Here is a 24,830-nt window from a genome sequence, read left to right as displayed (position 1 = left end):
ACGTCAGCAGAGGTCATGTCAGCGGCTTCCATCCCCCGCACCAGCAGGCCCCTGGGCCCGTGTTGGCCGTGCCCTGGACTCAGCTATCTCCTTCAGTTGTAGGGTTGGGGTTTGAGCATCTTTGGAGGTAATGTCGGTTGCAGTCGTTCAGATCAGATTGGGATGTTTTAGTTAATCCTGGCTGTAAGCATTTCCCACCAGGAAGTGGAGCCACCAGTGGCTCCTCAGCCCTGACAGACAGGTGTTTATGTCCACTTTCTGCCTGGAAGCTTGGAGCTGGAAGGAGAAGCTGAATGGGCAGAGCAGAGCCCGCCCTGCGAACGGGGCACGGAGCAGGGAGGCGTGTCCAGGCTGGACAGGTGCTGTCCTGCCATTCAGCCTTCTGTGTCCTGAACCTCCTTCCTGGCCTCCTGCCTGGCTGTGGGCACCTGCCCCACATGCACCTGATTGAGTGCTGCCCACTACAGTGCAGAATCGGCCTTGCAGCATTTTCACTTCTGCAGGCCCTCGGGCCGAGCTGTGGCATTACCTCTTCCAGAGCCTTCCAGGGCCTCCACCTGGGCTTTTGTCCCTACACTGCCCCTCCCCCCAACATAGCCCCTGACAGAGTATGGAAGAATGTATTGCCTACTTGTCTGTCTGTCTGTCAGTCTCTTGGGATGTCTGGCCAGTTCTTTGAGCACAAAACCGTGTTTGATTGTTCCATACCTCCCAGTACCTAACAGAACCTGCAGGCCAGACAGGGCCAAGGCTTAATGCAGTCATCCTCAGCCTTTGAAAGCCATGCAGGATAGCTCTGCATACTTGGAGAGGCTGGAGAGGTTGCATGACCAAGACGTGCACATCCAACACTTTCCCCTGCCTCCTTTGCTGTGTGATGCTCCGTGTAACTGGTGAGCGGCGTGCTGGCTTGACAGACTGATAGTGGTGCAGACTTCCGCAGCCCCTCAAAGGCTTGCCAGTCTGTGTGGGAGAGGAAAGGGCACTGTTTTGTTGTTGCACCTTAGGAATCTATTTCTTATCCTTAATTATAAACTGCCCATTGCCCAGGACTCCCTCCTATGTGTATGTCAGTCGCTGTGGCATTTCACTCTTGGAAGATGTTTCTCTTGAGTCAACCTCTCACAAGATTGACGTTTCTGTCTTCAAATCCCCACGATACACAGCAGCCCAGGAAGTGTCTCCTTCCCCACGTGTCTTCGTCACACGTTTCTCGCCTTGTCTCTTTCTCTGAGCCACATCTGGTTCTGAAGCAAGCATCAGGGCCACTGTGGCTCTAGGCGGTGATGGCCTTGTTGGGTGCCGATCCGAGAGAGCTTGGTCGCCTGTGTTTAACTCGATTAGAAGCCTGGGTGGCAGCAGTAATAACACGTGACACGTTCACATTTCCACTTCACACTGTGTCTTCCAAGGGCTTTTCTTCTTGGGCCCGCCTGTCTGCCAGGAGATGGTCCAGAATTCCTCGCTGTGATGTCTCCCCTCCCTGCCCCGCCCTGTTTCCTGTGTGTGTGGTGCTGAGCTCTGCTTGCTTGCTTGCCTTGGTCCTCCTGCTTTCCCTGACTGCCCCCGCCCCTCCCCCTTCCCCCCTTGTCCCCTTCCATTCCCGCCTGCTGGTCTGTTTTCATCCTGAAGCTGCCTACAGCCCTGGCTAGTTCCAGAAGCTTCCCTGGAATGAGATTTCTTTTCTTCTTTGAGATAATATCCGCTAACCCTACCCCCCAAAAATTTTTTTAACATGTTTGTTTAGCAGATAAGAAAAAAGATGTAGAAAGTAATTTTAAATTACTCTTATCTCCAGGTAGACCGCCATCTTGCAGATCCGTGGGTATCCATAGCTGGGCCTGAAGCCTTTGTTTATGCCAAGCAGGGGTTTCACTTTCCATAGTCCGCCTTTCCCCGCAGTGGACCAAGAGCTGTTACTGATGCTCTTCGAGAGCCTTTTCTTCCCCCCGGTTTCACGGTGTCTGTGAACACGTGTGGCGGAGGAAGCTGCTCCCGGGGGCATGGTCCGGTGCGGGCCCGCGTTCCAGCGTGGCTTCCAAGTGCTCCCTCGCAGTGCCGACATGCCAACTCATTCCAGCCGGGGAGTTGGCCCCACACTCCCTGGCCCTCTGTTCAGGATGCCCCACCCCTGCTGGCCTGGGGGAAGGGCCTAAGTCATGTGCTTTTCCCAGCATTCCTCCTGGGTCCTGAACCCTGCTGTGCCTTCGTGCGCTTGCTTGTGTGCATAGCGCGCAGTCCTCTACCTCACTGGGCGCTGGCTCTGAGGCCACGGGTTTGAATGAGTGGAGGCCTCACCCAGCTGCCCCTATGCGAGGTCTGTGCGTAGAGCAAATCCACTGAACCTGAAGCAAATGTCAGTCTGTTTTTAAAAATTGTAAAGTCCTTGGAGAAGCATCCTAATGGGGAGCCCAGACCCGAGGAGTGCTTTATGTGCAAGTGCCTCACGAGTTCCATGTCCTGCTGCCAGGCTCCAGGACAGACGACTGTCTTCTTGCGTGGCGTGGAAGGGTGGCTGTCAGCTGGAGCTGCCCGCCCGCTTGTGTGGGTACCACGCGAGACACGGGGCCATTTTCTGTTATTAATCCTCGTGGGAGTGCAGGGGATGGGTTTTCTCTTAGAATGAGGGAGCGAAGGCCCAGTCAGTGAGGAAACGTGGGGTTTCAGAGCTGGCCGTACCGGGTTCTCAGTGAAGTAGCAGGACCCGCAGGGGTCCTGTTCAGAAACTGGCTGAGCGCGCGCCTTTCCCGCTGCCCCCTCCCAGCAGCTGCGTCCAGGCTTCAGATGCGAGTTTCTGTGCGAGCGCCTCAGCCGTCCTCCTTTCCCAAGCCGCTCACCCAGCGAGGTGTGCTGTCTGCAGACAGGCCTGGCAGCGAGAGCACGAAGTAACGGCTTTCGGGGACTGCATCACGTTTTCCCTGCTACTCCAGTGAAGCCAGTGCGGGGCTCCCCTTCCTCGGTGAGAAGGCGGGCCTCGGAGTGGCTGCTGGTCCTCACAGGCCCCAGGGCTCTTGCAGCACAGGTGTGCCAGACCCAAACGTGAGCACCGCAGGTCACGTCATCTCGCTCTTTGGCCAGTGTGCCTCCATCCGGGGCCACAGCCCTGTCCCCAGGGAGCCCCCAGAGCCTCTGCTGTCACGCAGAGGGGAGGCCTTCGCTGGTCTGCAGGCAGGGGCCCAGGCCTGTGCTCGGCCCTGGGGGCCACGTGGCAGAACTGAAGGTGCTTCCTGTGGATAGGAGCATTAAAGAGACTCACTTAGCGGTGTAGGAGTGATGATTCAGACGCAGGCTGATTATCAAGTAAGAGACGACACTGTGCGTTCCTCTCAGACGGCCCTGGAATGCAGGTGAACCAGCTGTGCACAGTCTGAGAGAGACTCAGAGAGCCCAGCCCCCGCATGGTCTGTGGATGCCGTCACCCTGCTTGTGGACTGTTCCCATAATCCTCCCAGTGCTCCCAGCGAGGGAGACCGGTCCCAACAGCCGGCACGTCCTCGTGTGCCCCTGCCGTGCTCCCAGGTGCCTCCTCTCCCCCGACCCTCACCAGCTGCTCGGGGAAGCAGAGCCCCAGCCTCATCACCCCAGCAGGGCCTGCTGCCACGCAAGCATGCGTCAGGGTGGGTCGCTGGAGGGAGTGTCTCGATTATTCTGCTTGGGTCTGGGGATGTGTTTTGTGCTAAGTGAATCCTGCTAGGTACAACCTCTCATGGGGAGTTTATAAGCCCCCCCCCCCAGCTAAGGATGGAGAGAGATGGGCAGGATGCTCTTAGGATCAAGTGTTTACAAAACAACAGCGGGTACCATAGTGGATGTCTTGTTTATGGCGTTCCTTGTGTTTGCCTTAAAGCGCAGTTGCTATCATTATTACATAGACAAGTGAAGGTCAGATAGGCGAGGTAGTAGATCGGGGTCATACACCTGTCTGAGTTAGAGCTGGAATCTGGATCTGTCCTATGCCAATCAAGGACTTTATGGACATTTTTGTGGTTAATTTGGTTTGCCTCTTTCTGTCTGGTGCTAGGAATCAAACCCAGGACCCTGCACCTGTTAGGCAAACGCTGTACCACTGAGGTACATGCCCAGCTAATCTGGGCCCTGATTTGAGCTCAGACATGCATAAATCAATCTCCAAACTTGGTCCAGGAAGAAGAGAAACCAAGTCAGGACTGTCTGAGACCAGGATGAAGAGGGCAGTTAGCAGCGGAAGCAGAGGAGCCGTGTGTGAGATGTAGTCGGCTGGGGCCCTTCGGGAGTCAAGGCCAGCCCTCAGTGTGCGAGATCTGGACCAAACCAGGACGAGTTGTCTGCCCATAGTTGGAGGCGGAGGGGGCCCTTGTTCGTGGTTCAAAGCTCTGGCCCGCTGTTACCATGTGGTGCCCTGGTGTGCAGCCGGTTGCTCTGCTTTGTTCAAGCATGTCTGCGTGGATTGGTGAGGCAGGAAGTGTGATGAGGGAGATGACCCTTGACCTGCCAGCGCATTCTTGGGTACTGTCGCTTATCATCATGTGGTTTCCTTATGCAGAGTTCCGCGTATACGGATCTTCTGATTGGGCTGTATGTCTTAAAGGCTGGGAGAAGTCTCATTTATCAGTTTCCTGTTTTAGAGACAAGTAGAAACAGTAGGTACAGGAGCTGGTATGGATCTGGGTTCTGGGTCTAATCCCTGAGCCTATCCTCAAAAGATTTTTCAGACAGTAGGTAACAACAGCACTTGGCTATAAAGTACCACCACACATGACCAGAGAAATGCACTGGTAGACCAACGAGGGGCTGGCGGCCTTGCTGGTTGCAGGGTGGGAGGTGCTTGCTGGAGGGCCGAGGCCTCACCTGCTGGGGAAGTGCTGTGTGCCTGTCACTCTTATGGCGCGCGGACATACCATCCCTAAAGGTCAGCTATGAGTGCAGAGCTTGATGTCCTTGCACGGTTGGCTGAGGCTCTGGCACGTCCCCCACACATCTCCATCCTGGCACTCACATCAGCCGCCCTTGTCTTGTATTTGTGGCAGGGGAGGGAGGAAATGGCCAAACTATACAGTGGTCTAGGCCTCAGCTCCCACCTGGCCTGTGTCCCTCTGTGGAGGTCCAGTACCGGAAGCCTGACACCCAGGAGGCGGGAGGCCCTCCCTGCACGGTGGCCGGGCTGAGTGAGGTCTGGCAGTGTGAACAGGCCTCCGTGTTGTGGTTTGATGGTTCTAGGGCCCCCCTCGGGGGTCTTCATGGCTGCCTGCCCGTGTGCAGTACTTCCGCCACTCAGCTGCGGGCTCTGGAGCGGGGCCTGGCTCTAGCAGAGCCTCTGGACAGCTTTTGCCTTTTCTTTCCACTTGAATTGTGTTGCTGCTCTTAGGTGCTGTTGTAAAGCTTGACAAATTCCCTGTGAATAAAAGGGGAAAAATTGAAGCATAAATCATCCAGAAAGTAGCATTTTCTAATTTAGATGTGTGGCAAAACAACTCGGGGTGATTTTTATTCTTTATTTTCAACACAGTTGCTCTGACAGTTCGTCATCAGCTGCTGGCGAGTCATAAATCAGCGTCATATTTCAGCGTGGAGTAGGCTTCTCATTGTGGCATTCATGTTTTCCTCCCTCCGCTCCCGCATGGGAATTGCGATGCTTGATGATGCTGTGATAAGACATGATGGTGGCAGACGCGGTTATGAAGATGGGCTGATAAATCACGGGGCCCACATTGCCCCGTTGCTGCCTCAAGCAGGAACTGTGCCATGCAGCCCCAAGGCCGGCTGGCCTCAGCATCGGACCCCGCACGGCCTGTAACCAAAGCAGGGATTTGGCGGAACTCTGCCACTCCTCACTTGCCCCTCTGTGAAATGGTGGCATTCGCGCCAAGCTCTGTAACTGGTGCTTGAAAGCAGCTTTCGCTGAGAAGCACAGATTCCGTACACAGACCCCGGAAACAACAGAAAGCAGCATAACAGCATGTGCCCATGCCCTTTGCTCCCAGCCATCTCCCCCACAGCCAGCCTGGAACCCAGAACACAGGACTGACAGAGAGATGGAGGGGACATCACCCCACCTCCACCCCAGGGAGGAAAAAGAAAAGGATTAGCAGAGACAGACCGCTTGCCAGACAGCAAAGAATCTTACTGTTAAGGGGCTTGGAACAGCCACTTGAATACCCCAACTGGGATTACTTAATAATCATGCAGGGCTGAGAATGTGTCTCAGTGGTAGAGTGCTTGCCTAGCATGCATAAAGCTCTGGGTTTGATTCTTCAGTACCACATACACAGTAAAAGCCGAAGTGGCGCTGTGGCTCAAGTGGCAGAGTGCTAGCCTTGAGAAAAAGAAGCTCAGGGACAGTGCCCAGGCCCAGAGTTCAAGCCCCAGGACCAGCAAAAAAGAAAAAAAAGTACTAATAATCATGCATACCTCTCTTCCAGTCCTAAAACCCTGAAATAAATGCTTCCTTCCCTTTTCCCACAGCTGCCTGTGCTGTGTCATAAACTTTCTTTCCTTCCTCCCACCATTACTCATCATTCACTTGGTGCTTTGGAGCAAGTGGGCAGCCTTGACCAGAGCAATCCAAGAGTTTGAGCTTGGACCCCAAAATCTCCTGGATTAGCTCCTAAGGAGGCCAGGGCAGCTGGCATGCAGTAAACTGAAGTTTCTCTATGGTTAATATCCTCTTTGTCAGATGACAAACAACCTGGCAAGGTTGAGTCCCAATGAACTAGCAACTTCTGGTTGTAGAGATGAAAGTAGAGTTATCCGGAAGTTCTTCCCTTACCTGTGGCAGGGCCTGGAAACAGCAGGACAAGACTCAGGACCTTGGGTTGTCTGAGTGCCAGGACAAACGAACTGTTGGGGCCCGTGGTGGTTCTGGCCCTGAGGGCTGATCGCAGAGAGGCAACCTGCTTGGGCCACAGGCTGCCATTGGGATGCACTGACATCTGCACTGGGAGCCCCCGGGGCTGTCCAGGTTGTCCTCCTTGGGTGGCCAAGGTTGCCTGCCCCTCTTTATCCCTCCCTCCCCCAGGCGGAGGAGCTCTCCTGGCACTGATTGACAGTGCAGGCCCTGTGCACAGCCAGGCTCCTTGCAGGGCCAAGCATGCAGAGGCATTGTATTTGGAGGCTGGAGATTACCTTTGCATATTAATCTGTCAGTGGCACCTTTTTGTCCTTTTAATGTCTGGGCTATAAAGAAGGGGAGTGTGAAAAGCAGTTTGTTTCCTGGAAGGCTGCTCCCACACCGTGCTGGGAATGCAAAGCAGAAGTTCATTTTCAAGGTTTTGATCTAGTCATTAACTCCCTTGTCTTCCCCTGTAATCCTGAGCCCCCCTCCTCTTGCCTGCACCACAGTCTAGAGAATCATTTTGCTTGTGATTGGCTCTTCACCCTTTGCTCACATGACTTGTCAGCTAAGGCTGCCTGAAGCTCAGAGACTGCACGATCCCCTCCTGGGGTCAAAATGAATGGGGAGCTGCAGGTAAGAGGCTTGGGGGAGAGTCTTTGCCAGTACTGTCCTCAACCCAAGTTAAGTATTGCTCCATCTAAAGTAGCTGGGAGATCCCAGATGTGAGTGAGGGGTGTGAAATTAGGATCACACAGACATGTACTATGTGCCACACGCGATGCTGAAACCCTGTTCAATCAGAGAAGTTTGCACATGTGTAGTGCTGTCACCAGGAGGGGTGCCCTCTCTAGACCCTGGAGGGTGGACGAGTCAAGAGCAGAGACAGGCCAGAGTAAGGAGGGAAGATTCCAGAGGCAGGGCCTCAGCCTCCGCTGTGGGGCCTTGCGGGACAGACACCCTGATGGACCCCACAGCCCACTCGCAGGATTTCCACCAGAGCGCCTCAGACTCCACACCTCCCGTGCCCAGAGCGCGCAGGTCATGCGCAGAGGCTCACGTTGTCAGCATTCTGAAAGCGGTAGAGGCCTGCAAGTCAAGAAGGACAGCACAGCTGTGGACAACTCTGTTGTGCGAGATGACCAAAGCCGACACCTGGGGCATGTGTGGCGACTCACACCAGTAATCCCAGCTGCTTGGGAGGGAGAGATTGAGTAAAGTGGTAGAGTGCCTACCTAGCATGTGCGAGGCCCTGAGTTCATTCTCAGTACCCCCCCCCCCCCCACACACACACTTGTACACATACAGGAACCAGCGGCTGCCTGAGTGTGGAGAGGCCCAGCTCCCCCATCCCCTCTGAGCCCAGTCGGTGCCCGAGAACAGCTGTGTCCTAAAGCTCTTAAAGGTGTCTTGTCTTCACTGGTGTATACTGATGGCCTGGACCTGAGCTGGAAGCCACCTCGGTGCTATGCAAAGCTGAGTCCTGTGGCTCTGCCTGGGAAAACAGAAAAAGAATACCTAAAGTTGAGCAGATCGTTGATAATGAACACATTTGAAAGAGAATCGCTTTTTTATTTCAAGCAAACAAAACGGATGATCATTCCCATTTTGTTATTTGCACATTTTCCCCACACTAGAGCTGGTGTTGAGCGCCGTGCACAGGGCCCTCCCCCCCCCCGCCCCCCCCCCCCCCCCCCCCCCCCCCGTCTGCCTCGTGGTTTGGGAGCACGCTGGCACGATGGTGGTTGGGACTCCAGGAAAGTCAGCCATGGTGCAGCCCTCCTCCCCGACCCTCGGCTTCCTAGAGAGGCCAAGGGGGGATAAACCCCCCAGCCACCTTTAGGTGGCTTGCACTCTTGCTTGTTTTTGCACTGTGTCTCGATGTGGTGGGTATGACTTGGGTTGGCCTTTGGCCTTGTCGAGTAGTGATGGTCCAGTCAGCCTCTACCCCACTTTGCATTGCCGGACTTGGTTGAGAGCTTAGCCCTCAGCTCTTCAGGCTCACCCTTGACACTCTGGTCTGGGGTCTGTCCCATGGTGACCTACAAACCTGGAACACATAATCCTCAGTTATGACCCACAGATCCACATCGTGCAGGATCTCCCCTCTGGCCAGTCTCGAGAGGGTCATGACATCACTGAAGGGAAAGCAGCCAAGGCTGCAGCACACCCTGGCACCGGTGTCCCCCAGTGCCACAGCTGGGATGCTGGTGTGTGAGGCAGGAACCTCTGTCTGGTTCTCTGGTCTCTGCTTGGTCTGTCCAGTATGTAACGCAGAGGTAAACCTGAAGCTTGTGTGAGGAACTGAAGGTTCAGATCCTTGTTCTGCTGTCTGTGCCTGCACCGTCCTCTTGAATCTCCTCCCAGGGATCAGGCTGAGATCTAAGTCCGAGCTCGTCCCTGGCTCCCTCTATCTAGATCCCTTCTCCCTATCCACCGCCATCTGCAGGGCCTCTGCTACTGGCCCTGGCTTTCCTAGATAGGAAGGTGTGGGTGTGGGGCAGGTTGGAGCTCATGCCCAGTGCCCAGTGAGTGGGAAGCGTTCCCTGGGTCCCGTCCTGGGCTGCTTTTCCCCATTTCCCCCCAGCACTGGGCCTCTGAGAATTCATGTTGACTCTCTAGAAGTCTTCTAAATTTATTTCGTTTTGTCTAAATATGCACCCTATAAATATATTTGGTGTTTACGCTATTTGTTGATGGTGATGAGCATGTTATTTTATACACAGATGATAATTAGGCAGTTTCCAATTTGCAGATCCCTTTGGGAATTCCGGAACTTGGGGATTTTCGTTTTCCTGCTGGCTGGGTTGGTTTGGAAACAGGCCCTGCAGGCCCTCCAGACAAGTCTCTACACAGTCCTTTCCTGGCTCCCCAGGCCAGCAAGGCACGCGTGCAGCCTGATTTCTGCCTGAGGGAAGTGAGCTGCAAGCAGGTAGAGAGGTCTGGTGATGCGGAGTTGCTGCTTGGCGGTGGAGGGGCCGGCCTGTGCTGGCTGGGCAGAGGGAAGGCGGTGGGCCCTCGGCGGCCAGCCATGGCAGGGCCAGTGCAGTGCCTGGTGCCTCACTAGGCTGGAGGCAGGGCAGAGGGAGCGGCCACTGCTGCCCGTGCGGGGAAGGACACACAAAAGGGACACGTTTCTGGAGAGAAGCAGGCTCCGGGACAGCGTGTGTGGCGGGGATGCTGAGTTGAGGTGCCAGTGAGAATCGATGCTGGAGCAATGAGCCTGAAGCAACTGTGGTTTTTTTAAACTATTTTCTTAGTAAGAAAACACCCTCTTTCTGGACACTGGTGACTCACACCTGTAATCCTCGCTACTCAGGAGGCTGAGACCTGAGACCACTGGGGCAGAAAAGTCCATGAGACCCTGGTCTCCAGTTGACCACAAAAAAGCCGGAAGTAGAGCTGTGACCCAAGTGGTAAACACCAGCCTTGAGCAAAAAAGCACCCGCGTCCCGAGTTCAAGTGCATGCACACAGACACACACACACACACTCACCCCTCCATTAGCTAGGTGTGTTCACCTTACAGATAAGAAGGAAGAGTCACAGGAACAAGGCCCTTCCCTGGGTCATGGGCAGCACGGTAGAATGAACCTGCAGTGACTTCCATGTGCCTGGGCTCAAGGCTGCCAGGACAGAGCTGAGTGTCTGAGGAGTCTCTTCTTCACTAGGCACACTGCCCCCTCTGCCTGGCAGAGCCCTTGTGGTCCACCACCATCCTTCCTGTGGTCATGCGCCCTCGTCTCCTCTTCATGATGGCGGGTGGAAGGAGATGAGAGAGCACTGCCGGGGACCAGCACGAGGCGTCTGTGGTGATGCCAGCCTCCCCAGGGCCCGCCTGCAGGCCTGTGGCACTGGCACAGTGTGAGTCTGATGGCGCACAGCTTGGCTAGCCAGCCTGCTGTGTCTGCTCTGCCCCGTGAGTTGCTGGGGGTTATAGGGAGGCAGGCTGGGAAATTTGTGCCTGATTTAAAGAGTTCTGTCAAATAACAAGCCAGGCACTGGTGGCTCATACCTGTAATCCTAGCTACTTGGGAGGTTGTTATCTGAGGGTCGCCGTTTGAAGCCAGCCGGGGCAGAAAAGCCTGTGAGACTCTTATTTCCAATTAACTACTCAGAAAAAGCCAGAAGTGGTGATGTGGCTCAAGTGGTAGAGTGCTAGCCTTGAGCAAAAGCAGCTCAGGAACAAAGCCCAAGCCCAAAGTTCAAGCCCCAGGATAGGCAAAAGCAAAAACAAAAACAAAAAGCACCAAAAAGTACCAATCAAAACAAACACAAAGCCCCATGCAATACAGTCTTTTATAGGCCCAGCACCTAGCAGGACATTTTTCACGCTGAAGGGCTTCATAGCTGTGGAAGACAGATGAGGGGCCTGTGGGGTTTTGTTCTTCCCAGTCTGTTTTCATTTACCTTTGCAGCTGGCTGTGTGCTAGGCCCCGGCGCTGGCCCCGATGCCACACTTGGGTGGATTTTCTAGTCTCATCCATCTGTAGCTGCTCTGTAAAAGCTATCTGAGGATTTGTCTCCGTTGGTTCTTTGGCTTCTAATTAGCTTGTTGAGGGAATCGACCCTGTCTTCTTAAGTCCAGAGGTCAGAAGCCTTCCATGGATCACGCTGCCTGCTTCCTTCAAGCTGCCAGTGATGCTCAGATCTGTCCTTCCTGTGACTTCAGCTTCCCTGGGCCTGGAGGGAGAAGACAGATGTCCGTCCTGACCCTGCTTGGCATAAGCTGGGTGGATTTGGGCCACGCCCTTTTCTCTCTGCCCCAGTATGTACTGGAGGAAGGAGGGAAAAGGCCCCCGGGAATGGGGAGGATAGGCAGGGCCTCTGGGGGATGACATGTAGACATAGCAGCTTCCGGCACCCCTGGCCCTCTGCCCAGTCACTCCACGAAAGGAAGGTCCGTTTGCTGTTGGAGACCTGGCACCTGCAGCTCACGTTATTGCTGGGGCCCCCATTTCTTTCTTCATCTGCTTTGTGAAGACCCATTTTAAGGATTAATCTTGAGGGGGAAATAAAAAAAAAAAGAAGTTAAAGTATATGAGAGTGCAGTGAAGACTGAGTCAGTATTCTCTGCCTTTGCCCTTCATTGCCTTCTCTTTCTGTTCTTCAGTTCTTCCTTCTTGTACTGCGTTTCCTGATTTCCTGTCTTCTGAAACCTGGCCTTGGCGTTCACATCTGCCTGTGAGCCTAGGGAACACTTGGGCTGGTGGGGGACAGTCAGCTGGTGGGGGGCGCAAGAATGAGGGGAGCTGCTCCCATCCCATCCATCTGAGGGAGTGAGGGGGGTGGGGAGGCTCCTGGCTGTGGTTCCCACATCTTCAGAGATGAGCCAAGGCCACGGTGCAGTCTTCCAGCACACCAGTGGTGAGGGCGAGGGGCAGGGGCGTGCTCTCTGTAGTGATCGGTCCTCTCCATGAACCCAGCCAGGTATTCCAGCGTTATTCCAGAGGACCTTAGAGGTAGATGAAGGGGCCTGCTCTTCACATCATGGAGCCAGCGCCAGCGTGCATTCTGCTCCAGCTCCTCCTGCGGGCTCTGCCTGCTGTGAAGGCCTCTGCACATCCTGCAGTTCAGCCACTCCCTTTAAAGCACTCAGACCCACCCAGCCACACAAGAAAAAGAAACTGCAGAAAGACTGACTTTCTGTGACAACTGAGACAGCAGGAAAGACATCCTGCCAAGTGCCTACTTGGAAATAACTGGAAGGAAGGAGCTTAGAAACCAGATGACTGTCCAAAGGCACAGTGAGTTATAAGCTGACCCAGACAGGGCCCAGACCTTTCAGAAAAACTGATTAGAGTCCAGAAAGCCTTATTGAGCCACTCCTCTAGCTCTGATTTTTATACATGCATATGTGTGTTTGTGTGTGTGTCATTCCTGGGACTTGAACTCAAGTCCTGGGCACTGTCCCTGACTTGTTTTTTATTTATTTATTTATTATTTATTTATTCTGAAGGCTGGTGCTTTGCCATTTGACCCATACCTCTACTTCCGGCTTTGTAATAGTTAATTGGAGATTAGAATCTCATGGACCTTCCTGACTAGGCTGGCTTCAAAGTGCTCAGCCTCTTGAGTAGCTAGTACAGATGTAAGCCATCAGTGCCCAGCTGACTGCATAATTTTATGGGTATACATAATGAGTTATACAATAATCTATAGCTAGGTGCTATTGATTTACCATCTATAGATCATGGGTAGAGTTCCTCTCAAGATAGTCACAAGGGCTTTCTTGCCACCAGCAGGCTTTGCTGAAGATCTTGGCCACAAAACACCTACTTTTACCTGTCAGCTAAATCTGAGTTGTCTTTTGGTTCAAGTCAGAGTGACCTTCCTCCTTCTCCCCCTTTATTTGTCCCTGTAACATACCTTTACTGAATGACTACTGTGTGTCTGAGTGAGTGCCAGTGAATGGGGTTTTAGACATCATGAAGCCACCTCTCCTTGCCTAAGTGAGTCTGATGCTGCGGGGTAGGAACAGGCTACAGGAAGTTAGGAGAGTACCAGGATGGGGGACTGGGAACTGGGGACACAGAGGTATGGAACAGAGGAGGGAGAAAGACATGGACTCTTGGTAGCAGGGAAGGTTATTTGTTCCTCATTTATTGGTCTGATTATTAACTGAGTGACTACTGTGTGCCATGTGTTGTATTCCAGGCCTGAGGTACTCAGTAACAAGACCCTGCCCTCAGGGAGCTAAGTTCCAGGAGAACTAAGTTGAATTAAGTCTTTAGCTCACAGGAAATGTCTTTCCAGAAATGAGTGAATGCTGCAGTAGGGATTAAGAGCTATCCTAGACTTACACTAATTATTACAAATGAGGGAAACCATGGAGCCTATGTTTCTTTGGGCCTGGCTTACTTTACTTAATGTTTTTTTCCAAGTCTTTCCATTTCCTTATGAATGGGGTGGTATCATTCTTTCTGATGGAAGCATAGAATTCACAAATACACACACACACACACACACACACACACACACACACACACACACAAACACACCATATTTTCTTGATCCATTCATCTACTGAGGGGCATCTGGATTGGTCTGTATCTTAGCTAAGGTGAATAATGTTTCAATGACATGGTTGTATTGGTAGCTTTAGTATGGCCTTGTTTGTGGTCATTTGGATAAATGCCCAGGAGTAGGATTGCTGAGTCATAGGGAAGGTCTATGTTTAGTCTTTTGAGGAACCTCCATACTGCTTTCCAGAGTGGTTGAACAAGTTTACACTCCCACCCACAATGTCATAGGGTTCCCTTTTGGCCACATCCCTGCCAGCATCTGTTGTTATTAGACTTCTTGATAATGGCCATTCTAACTGGGGTAAGGTGGAATCTTAATGTTGTTTTGATTTGCATATCTTTTATGGCCAGAGATGTTGAGCCTTTTTTCATGTGTCTATTGGCCATTCTTTTTTCCTCTTCAGGGAAGAATCTCTTTAAGTCTTTAGCCCACTTATTAATGGGGTGGTTGTTTCTTTGGGGATTTGTTTGGGGGGGATTTAATGTTGTGAGTTCCAAGTATATTTTAGATATGAGACCCTAGTCTGTTGCATGGCCAGTGAAGATCTTCTCCCAATCTGTGAGCTTTCTGTTGATCTTGCTAGCTATGTCCTTTGCTGTGAAGAAACTCTGCAGTTTAATGCAATCCCATTTCTTTGATATGTGTGTCTCTGTCCTTAGAGACTAAGGACAGAGGAAGAGAGGATGCTGCCTCTGCTTGGTAGGGGTGGCCTGGGGGGTTCTCTAGCTCTGGCGTCAAGGATACAAAGCATTCAGGAGAATTTTCTCGGGGCAAAGGCTAAGGCTGATCTAGAGACAGCATAAGGCCAAATGTGCCAGACAAGCAATGAGGGTTCTGTGTGGTGGAGGTGGGTCTGTGCAGAGCCTGAAGGGGCTGTGGGAGGAGGGGGCTGAGTAGCCGGAGTGTGATGCCAGCTGGGAAAGTGGCTGGAGGAAGAGGTTGCAATGGGGAGGTGGCGGTGGGCTCGAAGTCTAGGAGGGGTGTTCCTGGTGGGCTTTAGGGGTGCATGCCAATATTCTGTATCATTTTAGCCACGGCAGAGTGCCTCACGTGGGCAGCGTACTGTGCTCTGTCTGCCTCGCCCGTTGCAGAATGGAAATCCTCATCCGGGGACACGGGTCTGCTCAGAAGTCCAAATCTGTGACTGTCTGCACGCTGTTGCACCAGCTCTGCACCTCAGGAGTCTATTATTTCATTTTCTTGAGATGAATCTGTTATGAACTACTAATGATAATGATTCATTACACTACCTCATGCTGGCCTGTGCTGATTCTCTAACAGCCAGCAGAAGAAATTGCTCCATTGATTAATTCTCTGCTGTCTTCTTTCTTCTCGCAGAATGGCTATTCAAGTGGATAAGTTCAACTTTGAGAGTGTCGCTGAATCCCCTGGAGAGAAAGGACATTTTGCAAATCCAAAGCAGCTGGAGGAGGAGAGGCAGGAAGCCCGCAGCCTGGAGATCAATAGCAAACTGGACATTCGCTGGAGAATCATATCCTTTTGAGTGTAGCCCACTCTGAACGGGGCTGCACCTCTGCCAGCCCCCAAGTGCTGAGAGGGGCCACGGGGGTTTGGTGTAGGAGATAGCTCCAAATGACTTGGTAAGAATATATAGACCACAGAGTTGGCGTTGGCTTATCATCGAGTTCTGCTTATTGAGGTGTCACTCCCATGTGGGAAAGGTCTTCTTGAGGCTGATGATGTTCCTGACTTTGGCTCACACATTTCTTGACAGGGCTGGTGTTCATGCTAGTGACAGGTCCTAATGGCCACCTATCAGAGCTGAGCTGAGAAGGTTTCTCAGGCTGACCGTTGCAAACCTGGGAACCAAAACCCAATTGTACAGCCTGGCAAGGTGCGAAGGTGCCCAGTGGAAGCCATGGGGCTTTCTGAGGGAAGAGCGTGCCACAAGCAGCGGAGCCTGCCCTGCGCTCTCACCCCACTCTGCACTCAGACCCCTGTCTGGCTCATAGTCCGCACTCAGCCGAGTGTGGATGTGCTGCAGAGACCCCCGTCATTTCTGCGTTGCCTACATCAGCCGTCTGTCCCGAGCACCTACAAAGTAGGTTAGGGACTCTGTGAGGCAGAGCTGCAAATACTGGATCTCAGTGCAGCCATCTTGCCTGCCAGAAAACAGAAGGGGAGCGGGGGAGGGGCCACGAGTCACAGCCATCACAGGTGGGGGTGGACCAACAACATCCGTGCTGTGGACGGAGCAGGTCCAGGGCCAGCTGTGGACGGAGCAGGCCCAGGGCCAGCTGTGGACGAAGCAGGCCCAGGGCCAGCTGTGGACGGAGCAGGCCCAGGGCCAGCGCTCTCTCTCTGGTATTTTGCTGGGCTGCTAGAGTGAGAGAGCAGCTTGAGGAAGGGCGTGCAGAGCCCTGGTGTGCGTGCTGTGGACACAGCCTTGTGAGGTTTTCTCCCAGTCACACAGCTTCCATTTCATGAGATCTGCATAGTGCAAGGCAGGCCTGGGTGGATCTGACTCGGTCCTGTTCCACTCAGCAACACCTGGAAGAAGGGACTCTAAAGAGTGACTCATTCTCACGAGCCCTCCTGCTCTGGGCTCAGAGGAAACAGGAAGCCTGGGCACCGGGTCTGCCACCCCTGCGTGCACATGCCCCTCAGGCAGGCTCCGTCCTCAGCAGCTCAGTGCCTGGCAGGTGGCAGCACTGTGGTATCACGGTGGCCGGTTGTTGTGTGCTCCACTGGGCCAGTCCCAGATGAGCTTCGAGTCTCTAGCTCAACTCCCAGCATGGGCTCATCACCCTGTCTTGTATCTGACAAGATGCATCTCAGGATCAGGAGTCAGTGATAGAGGATCCAGCCTTTGAACCCTCATCGCCCGTCTCTGGGCTTGAGTCTCAGCCCAGCATGCTGCCTCTCCAGGGCTCATGTCCACCAACACGTGGTGTTCTCGAGAAATGAGGACCAAAAAGTTAGCTGGGTACCAGTGGCTCATGCCTGTCACCCTAACTACTCAGGAGGCTGAGAGCTGAGAATGGTGGTTCAAAGTCAGCCCTGGCATGAAAATTTGTGAGACTCTTATCTCCAATGAACTACTTAGAAAAAGTCAGAAGTGGCGCTGTGGCTCAAATGGTAGAGAGCTAGCCTTGAGCACAAAAGGAGCCCAGGGACAACACCCAGACCCTCTGAGTTCAGGCCCCAGGACCAGAAAAAAAAAAGTAGAGGAAAGACATTTCTTTAAGGCTTGATTCCTTTAAGTGGTTGACGTCTCTATTTTCTATATTTGTTCAGCAGTTCTTGCAACAAACATTTATGAAAGGCTTGCCATGAGCCACCCACGTCTGTCCCCCAAACATGCTGACTGGAAGTGGGTGGGAGATTGGCCCTACGGGGCAAGAGAACTGGTGTTAAGGCCATCTTCTCCATCTCTGTCTCTCTGTCTCAGCTGGTGGTGGCATCTGCCTTGGGATGGGTGGCAGACTTTGCTATTATGAACCTGAATTCAAGCAGATGGAAAGACCAAAGATTGATTTGGCTAATCATTTCATTAAGCCTTTAATAATACTTTCAAATATTTATACTCTGTGAGCCTAATTTGAAATCCATTCATAGCTACAGAACCTACTCATGTGTAGCACATTGGGTCAGGACGTTGCCACAGGCATAGGCCCCCTGTCTGTGTGCTGTCTACCGGAGGGTCTTTCCGTTCGGGTCACCTCCGTGTCACTGAGAATACCACCCCGAGGCTGAGCGGCTCACCATGTCCCCACACGTTCTGTGGCTGAGGTGGATGGGATCAGTCATGGGAGATCCTGGGGCCGAGCCTGGGACTGGGCACGTGCTCCTCAGCCTCTAGGCCAGTTCTGCCATCCCCACACCTGAGCCCCTTAGGCTGTGTGGAGAGCAGGAGGAGGCCATTGACTTCCGTGGAGGTGGTAACCCAGGCCACTCAGCCACCAAGGGTAGGTGAGCAGGGCAGGGCCTGGATGGTATGTTCAGCCCTGGAGTTTTCTGGTTCTAGGGAGACATTTGCTCCTTTTGACACCGGCTTAATTAGATGAACTAATGTGTTAGCTGGTGCTTGTTTTCCTTTAGGGGCTCTCTTTTCTTAAGCCTTATTTTTCTTTTTTGTTATTGTTATGGCTAGGGAGAGCTGCCTCCTGAGCACCTCCCAAGCGTTAGCTCTCCGTGGCGTGTCCTCACAGCACCCCACATAATCTGCAGTCCTGTGTCTTGTGTCCCTGAGGCCGAGTCAGTGGCACACCTGGCATGCAGAAACCTGCTAGGGCCTAGGCGTGCCCGCCCACCACCCCGCCCCATCCTGTGCCACCACAGCCAGGGGCTCAGTCCCTCTGTTTCTCTGTTTTCATCCTGAAAGGAGCTTGTGTTGTTTCAAAGAGTCCCAGAGGAACTCTGGGGTGTCTGCCACAAAGGTAGAGCGCCGTCAGGGATACTCCCTGGCACACCTGTGCCCTCTTGGCACCGGCTCTGTGGCCACAGCCCTTGTCAGAGGCCTTCTCCTGACTTCCATGATGTTTCTACAAAGGACTCCTCACATTCAGATCTATTAAGCTCTTGCTCCTGCATTTCCTGTTCATTCGCCAGACCAGCAATTAGCTTTGTGATTTCTGACACTTGGGCTTTTCTTTTTCAGTAAGAACTGGTCTGTCTGTAACGACCATGCAGTTTCCCTGGGAGCCGGGGGTTTCTGCCTGCATAGGCGGCATGTGGTTTGGGGAAGCTAGGTTCCAATACCCATTGATGATCTGTGGAGAAAACAGCCTTACATGTACTTCCTCAGCGCTCACTCTGTAGCTTCCTTGTCAGCCCCCACTGCCAGCATCACTCAGCTCTTGCTGACCTCACAAAGAGCCTTCCGTGCACAGTCCCGAACTCAGGCGTATCTGATTTTGAGATAAATCAAATGATGCCATGGTTCTGGCGCTGGAGCCCTGGGGTCCTGCCACTCCAGCAGCAAGACATGGATGCCAGGTGAGGGCCCAAGCCCACGTGTGCGCAGCCAGAGGTGACACCTGCAGCAGCAGATTGCTGTTGGACTGGTTCAGAGTTCCATCTGCCCTTTTGGTCACTTGCCAAGTGCCAAGCAGGACTGGCCTTTTACTTCCCAACCTGTCCCTTTTAGAAGAGCAGGCAGCGTGGAAATTCAGGCACTGTGGCGATTGCACTCAGCAGGGTCACCAGGACATGGCAGCTCCCTGCCCCAGAAGGTGTCAGCAGATGTGGAGAAGTGTGGAGAGACATTTTAAATCGATCTGGCTGCTTTATGAGTGAAACAGAGGCCCAAGCAGCTCATTGGCAAACTTTAGATGCCTAGCAGGAAGTGCCTGGCTCACACAGGAAGTGGATATCTTCGTGGGATGCAGAGAGCAAATAAACATCCATAGTTTGCCAGGTGGAGGGATATAGAAAGGCACAGCTGTCCCCATAATGAGGTCTTGCCTGGAGGAGCTCCTGGGCAGAGTGGCGGAGGACAGCTCACAACCTAGCCGGGCACTGCTGAGACCTCAGGTCCCTGTGCTGGCCTCTCGGACACCAGCCATCTCGAGCAGGTGAGGAAGCTCAAAGTGTCTTAGTTCTGGCAGACTTTCTGGGGGCTTACAAGTCCTCTGAGAACTTTAGGCCCCCTGATCTAGATTTGGTTGTTCACACGCTGAGCTCTCTCTTCCTTGCTGGAAGGAGAAGCTGTGCTCCCAGAGCTCTTCCTTCACTACAGACTCAGGGATGAACCTGCTCACGCTGGACACTGGGCAGCTAGCCCCCTCCCCTGCTCCATCCCCTCCAGTTGATTTCTCCATTCTTCCCTGACGGAGCTCTGGCTTCTCATCTCTTGAAAAAAAAATTAAACCTCTTTAAACAGGGTTCTTTTAAAACTCAGCACGCTCCCTTTTGCTAGTAGTCACACTTGGAGAAATATTTTTATCTAAATGAATTTTAATACAAACCGCTCTTGTCATCAGTACAGTTGATTCCTTGATCATCGTAAGTGGAATGCAGGCTTGCACTTTGTGTCTACCCTCCGGGAATTTGGCTGCCAGCGCTGTTTGTAATAACTTGGTGTAGAGGCCTTTCATCTTTGGTGACTGAGAAGCTTTGCAGCAGAGAGAAATGTCGTGCCTGACCTGGCAGGGCTCAGATTGACTTGTCTGTTTGGCCCTCACTGGGCAGAGGGTATGCTGGTCATAGATTTGAGTCCTGTCCTTCCAAATCTAAGTATGGTGGCATGTGCCCCTTGAAATTATTTTGAAAAGAATTAGGGTTGCTACGTGGAAAGTGTAGATTTTAGGGTCGGCTATCTCAGGATTTGGGGAAAGACATTTCATATACAGCACTGGTTGAAATCCACGTGTATGTATGTATGCATGTGGCTGCTTATTTTTGTCATAACTGCATAGCTTACATAAATAATATCACCAACTTACCAAGTATAAGTACCAGCCACTACTTGGCACTTACTAGAAGACAGGTACTGATCTGAGCAAGCCACATAGATCTATTTACCTAATGTTCACAATAACTCTGCGGCATTGCTTTTACCCACTATCTACAGATGAGGAAACGGAGGCTCCGTGAGGTTCAGTTCCTTGCCAGGTCACCCAGCCGGGTGGGCGAGATGGGACATACCCACACCTAGCCATCCCCAGAGCCATGCTTTGGCTCTGCCGGAGCAGTGTGGGCCTCTCCCTCTGCCCTGGCCTTCCCACATGTCCCACGTGCAGAGGGAGCCTTCTGTCCCCGAACACAGTCCCGATGGCTACCCTCCTCCCCACAAAGAGCACCTCCATTTTGCCCTCTCTACTGTGGGACTCGAGAATGTTCTCCAGCAAGCAAGATGTGCAGCAGTGAGCCACTTGCAGCCCGCGCCCTCCCCCTGCCCAGGCAGTGCAGCATACTGGGAAATTTCTGTCCAGGTGGGCCCCTGACTCTGGACTCTGCTGAGACCGCGTGCCTCCCCCGGCACTCTGAATTCATGATGCAAAGCAGAAAACAGTTCTGGGGAAGAGTCTCATGAATCATTTAAAGCAGTCTTTCTATTAGTCTAATTTCTATTTATGAGAATTTGCTCATTTATTTCACCTCAAGGGGGTTCAGGGGCCGGGCCCAGTCAATGTGGCTGTCTTGGCTCTCCAGGGCCGGTGTCCTGCTCGCCGATCGTCTTCCCGGGCTTGGGGCCACATAAAGGGCAGTGCCCGCCCCTCAGGGCTCACCTCAAAAACTTCTGTATCTGCTTTCTGTTGTGACAGATTTCTGACTTTTGCTCCCCAGATCCTAGGTGCTACCTAGGCACTCCAAGAAAGGCAGGTACTATTTCCTGGAGAGGGGACGTGAGCACACCTCCTTTTGTGGGTTCAAAAGCTACCCTCTAAAGTTCCCACGATGCTTTCTGTTCCCCGAGGGCACCATGGATTAAGCAATCAGTCCTAGAATATCGAACTAGGTCGTGTTAAACTTAAGCCACAAATATAGACAGAGTCCAAATGCTACTGGGTGGTTCCTAATGTGTGTGATACATTACCAAATGCTTTGCTGCTGTTGTCTAAAGGCCAGGGGGAGATGGAATGGTATTTGCCTTCTGCTTTTCTTTGTATCTGGCTATGCTTTTCAAAGCTTTAGAAGCAAACATTCATGGCTCCTCAGATTAACTGAGATGATATGCAAGAAAATGATTGTGAAATAAAAGCTGTCTGCCTTACAGGAGAGCACATACCTATAATCTTAGCACTGGGGGGGGGGGGGGGCGAGGATTCAAGTGTGAGGCCAGTCTGGACTACAGAGTGAGTTCAAGGCCAGCTACGGCTCAGAATCCTTCAAGAGCCACCCAGCACTGTCAGAAGTAAATGGGCTATGTGAAGAGACCCCGCCCCTCCCTAAGGCTCTGCACAGTATTCATCAATTACATGTAGTAAATAATGATGGATGACTAATAACAGTAAAGAGGATATTAGAGGAGTCTCATTGGCCTTTCATTCCTAGTAAGCATAGCAGGTGCTCATAGGCACCTGCAGGTGAGGCACACACAGGCACGTGTGCGTGAGGTTGCATGCTAGGGGCAGAATGGGTACTTTGCAAAACATGGTGAGGAAAGGGAGGAAGGAAGGGGCGGATTCTAGCATGGGGGTGGATCCAAGGGGTTATCCTAGATGAAGCTGCACTAAAAGGCAGCCTATGCGCAGCAGAAAGATGGAACCAAGAGTACTGAGCAGAAGAGAGCAGCAGCAGGCAGGCCGGACGCGACTGGCACACAGAGAAAGACACGAGGGCTCTGAGCGGAAAGCAGGTGGTGGTGAGGTTTATGTGTGTGCCAGGTGCGATGGAGCCGGGGCCTCTGTCCTGAGTGACGGCGGCCATGAATGCTGAGCAGTAGAGCAGTGCGATAAGCCTCCTTGTAAGAAGCAGCGCTGGCTGAGTAAGGAAGTGGTCAGGGCGTTGCCCCTGCTCCTCACTGGGCATGTCTAGGACACTGCGGATCCTGCCTTGGGGTTTTTGTGCTGCCAGCCTCTGGGAACCAGAACTAAGGGTATTAAGGAAGAGCTAGACCAGTGCACGTCCTCCTCGGCCTCCTGTGCACCTGCTCTCGGGGAAGCGTTGAAGGGGTGGCCAGCGTGAGAATGGTCTGGATGGGCTGTAGGTTTTCTGACTCCTAATAGGGAAGAGCAGATCAGCAATGGCCCTCTGAGCCCTACAGTGTGTGAAGGAGTAGAGAGTGAGACTTCTCGGAGCACAGGAATTCCCTGAGTACATCCGTGTAGGTGCCCTCGAGTTTGGTTCTGTTTTAAATGTGTATCCCTCTCTTCCAGTCAGATTTTAAGCCCAAGAAAGTCATGGAGACAGGATCCCGCCAGATTCCCCTCCCCATTTCCTCTGTTTACTGTGACAAGGGCAACTTATGGAGGCCTCAGTTTCCCCCTGCCACCCAGGAGCTGTACTCTCTCCCCCTGATCTGTATAGCACAGCCGGCACCATTCCTTCTGGAGCCTTTCTGAAAAAAATGTGTGTGGCTCACTCACCCTGGGGGCCTGAATTAGGGGGATAGGTACCTTCGTGATCACGGGCCTGGTTTGGGACTCAGTCATGGCAGTAGATACCGGGACCCAAGGCGGCTGGGATTGCTGGGGGTACAAAGCAGACCCCCAAAGCTGGGGGTGCTGGGAGGTGGGGTGCTTCGGATCTTTACCTGACAGACTTGTCATTCCCATTACAAGAATAGCCCTTTGCGCGCGTGCGCGCACACACACACACACACACACACACACACTCTCTCTCTCTCTCTCTCTCTCTCTCTCTCTCTCTCTCTCTCTCTCTCTCTCTCTCTCTCTCTCTGCCCATTCCTGGAGTTCACAGCATCTTAATCCACGCCATTCATGGGCTCCAGCCAGAATTCCAGACAGACCTGTGTCCCCACAACCCTCCTAGCCTGTTCTGGAGAGCTTCATGTGTTCCTTCCTATGGGGCACAGTCCTCATCAAGACTTAACGTGAGCAGTTTCTAAGGTTCCACAAAAGCCCGAAAAATCTCTAGCTATTTGGAGGTGTGCTCCTGACCCACGGCCGTGGTGCCCCAATGGTGCCAGGCAGCAGGCTTCCTGGGAGGGATCTGCTTGGGAATGTTCCTTACCATCCCCTGATGGCTTCCTGACCTTACACTATGAGATAACTCAGCATGACTAGCACATGCTAGTTGCTCAGTAAAAAACAAAACAGCAGGTGCTCATTGAGCCCCTCTTGCATGCTGGGCATAGGGCTAGTGACATGGGACACTACTCTGCGCTTTTCCAGGATGAAGAACCAGAAGCAGTCCTCTGAGCCCTTTCCTTATTGGTTGTGGTTCTTATTCTATAGAGGTAATATGTTCCCACGGGAATGCCGACAGCTTGGCAGCTGTCAGTGGTGTGCACTGACCTTGCTGATTGGATGAAGAGGACAGGGGAAGTTATGCTGAGCAGCTAGGCCCAGGCCTCTCGGTTCACTGCCTTCAAGTGCCTGTGGCCAGCAGGAAGTGCAAGGAACAGGTCACCAAGATGTGTCACCAAGGTAGAGGGTGGCCAGCTCCAGGGTTTGTTCTTCTATGCAAGGGCATCCGAAATGACCCCTGGAGAAGAGAAAGTGATCTGGGACTCCAGATTTCTCAGGTCTGGCACCCGGGATGTCCAGCTCAACAATGGTGTGGCTTGGGGATATTTGCATAAACCCTGTGCTGGCACCAGACATGATTTCAGCCCTCTGCTGTGTCTGTCAGTGTCTCTGCACCAGCACAGTCCCAGAGAGGACAGCCCATGGGGGATTTGGAAAGGTGATTGTGGGGGGAGGGGGATGGGGAAACGCTGTGACTCTTCAGCACAATGGAGAGCTCACCAGAGGCTTGAAGCTGGGCTGGGAGGAAGCAATCTCAGAACCCTCCCAGGCCCAGCCCTGCCTGCAGCCCAGGGCTGGCTGTCAGATGCTGGCCATGGCACTGGGTTCAGGTTTACTATGAGAGATGGCAGTTCAGAGCAAGCCCTCGGGTGCCTGCGCCCAGCCTCCACTTGTGGGCACTGGCAGCTTTCCTGGCCCTCCAGAGGCCTGAGTTATTTTTCCTTTTTCTGAAAGCCTGTGAGTGGATGTTATACTAGCTGTCTCATACCTAGCATGCTCTGAAATCTCAATTTGAAAATGGTGTCAAGTTGGGAGATGCATGTTAGACTCTGAGCCCTGGCCTCTCCCTGGTAGACAGGCACCTTCTCTGCAGTGACAGGAGTGACAGGAATTCCTGTCATCATTCCCATTATTTATCTACCTTTGGCCACAGAGGTCAAGTGTGTGCATTTAAGAAGTAGTCAACACCATCCTCATCGGTGTGACGCCGTGTCACGAGCTGTGACAATGGCCGCCTGTCAGCTGGCCTGGCCATTTATGGGCATGGGCCCTGTTCCTGCTTAGTGCTTCATAGAGGTGCACGGGAGGAGGCTGCGTGAGGGAAACTGGCAGTATTAGCACAGACTGGTGCTATTGGAAGGGCTTCCAGAGCCAGTGCCA

The 24,830-nt window shown here is 52.9% G+C and overlaps 1 protein-coding gene across 3 annotated transcripts in view; it reads left to right on the top strand.

The window, feature by feature from the left end:
* The window catches only part of Trappc9 (trafficking protein particle complex subunit 9), a 454,043-nt gene that overhangs the window by 345,408 nt on the left and 83,805 nt on the right, over positions 1-24,830 (top strand). For all 3 annotated transcript variants that reach the window (XM_042699917.1, XM_042699915.1, XM_042699916.1), the window contains one exon: positions 15,172-15,325. In XM_042699917.1, coding sequence (XP_042555851.1) covers positions 15,172-15,325 — 154 coding nt within the window. The remainder of the gene's footprint in view (positions 1-15,171; positions 15,326-24,830) is intronic.

This window comes from Dipodomys spectabilis, unplaced genomic scaffold, assembly GCF_019054845.1.
Source record: "Dipodomys spectabilis isolate Male_0828 unplaced genomic scaffold, ASM1905484v1 ptg000264l, whole genome shotgun sequence".
Classification (NCBI taxonomy): domain Eukaryota; kingdom Metazoa; phylum Chordata; class Mammalia; order Rodentia; family Heteromyidae; genus Dipodomys; species Dipodomys spectabilis.
Note: the sequence above shows the minus strand (reverse complement) of the source record. Positions and strands in the feature narration are given on the sequence as shown.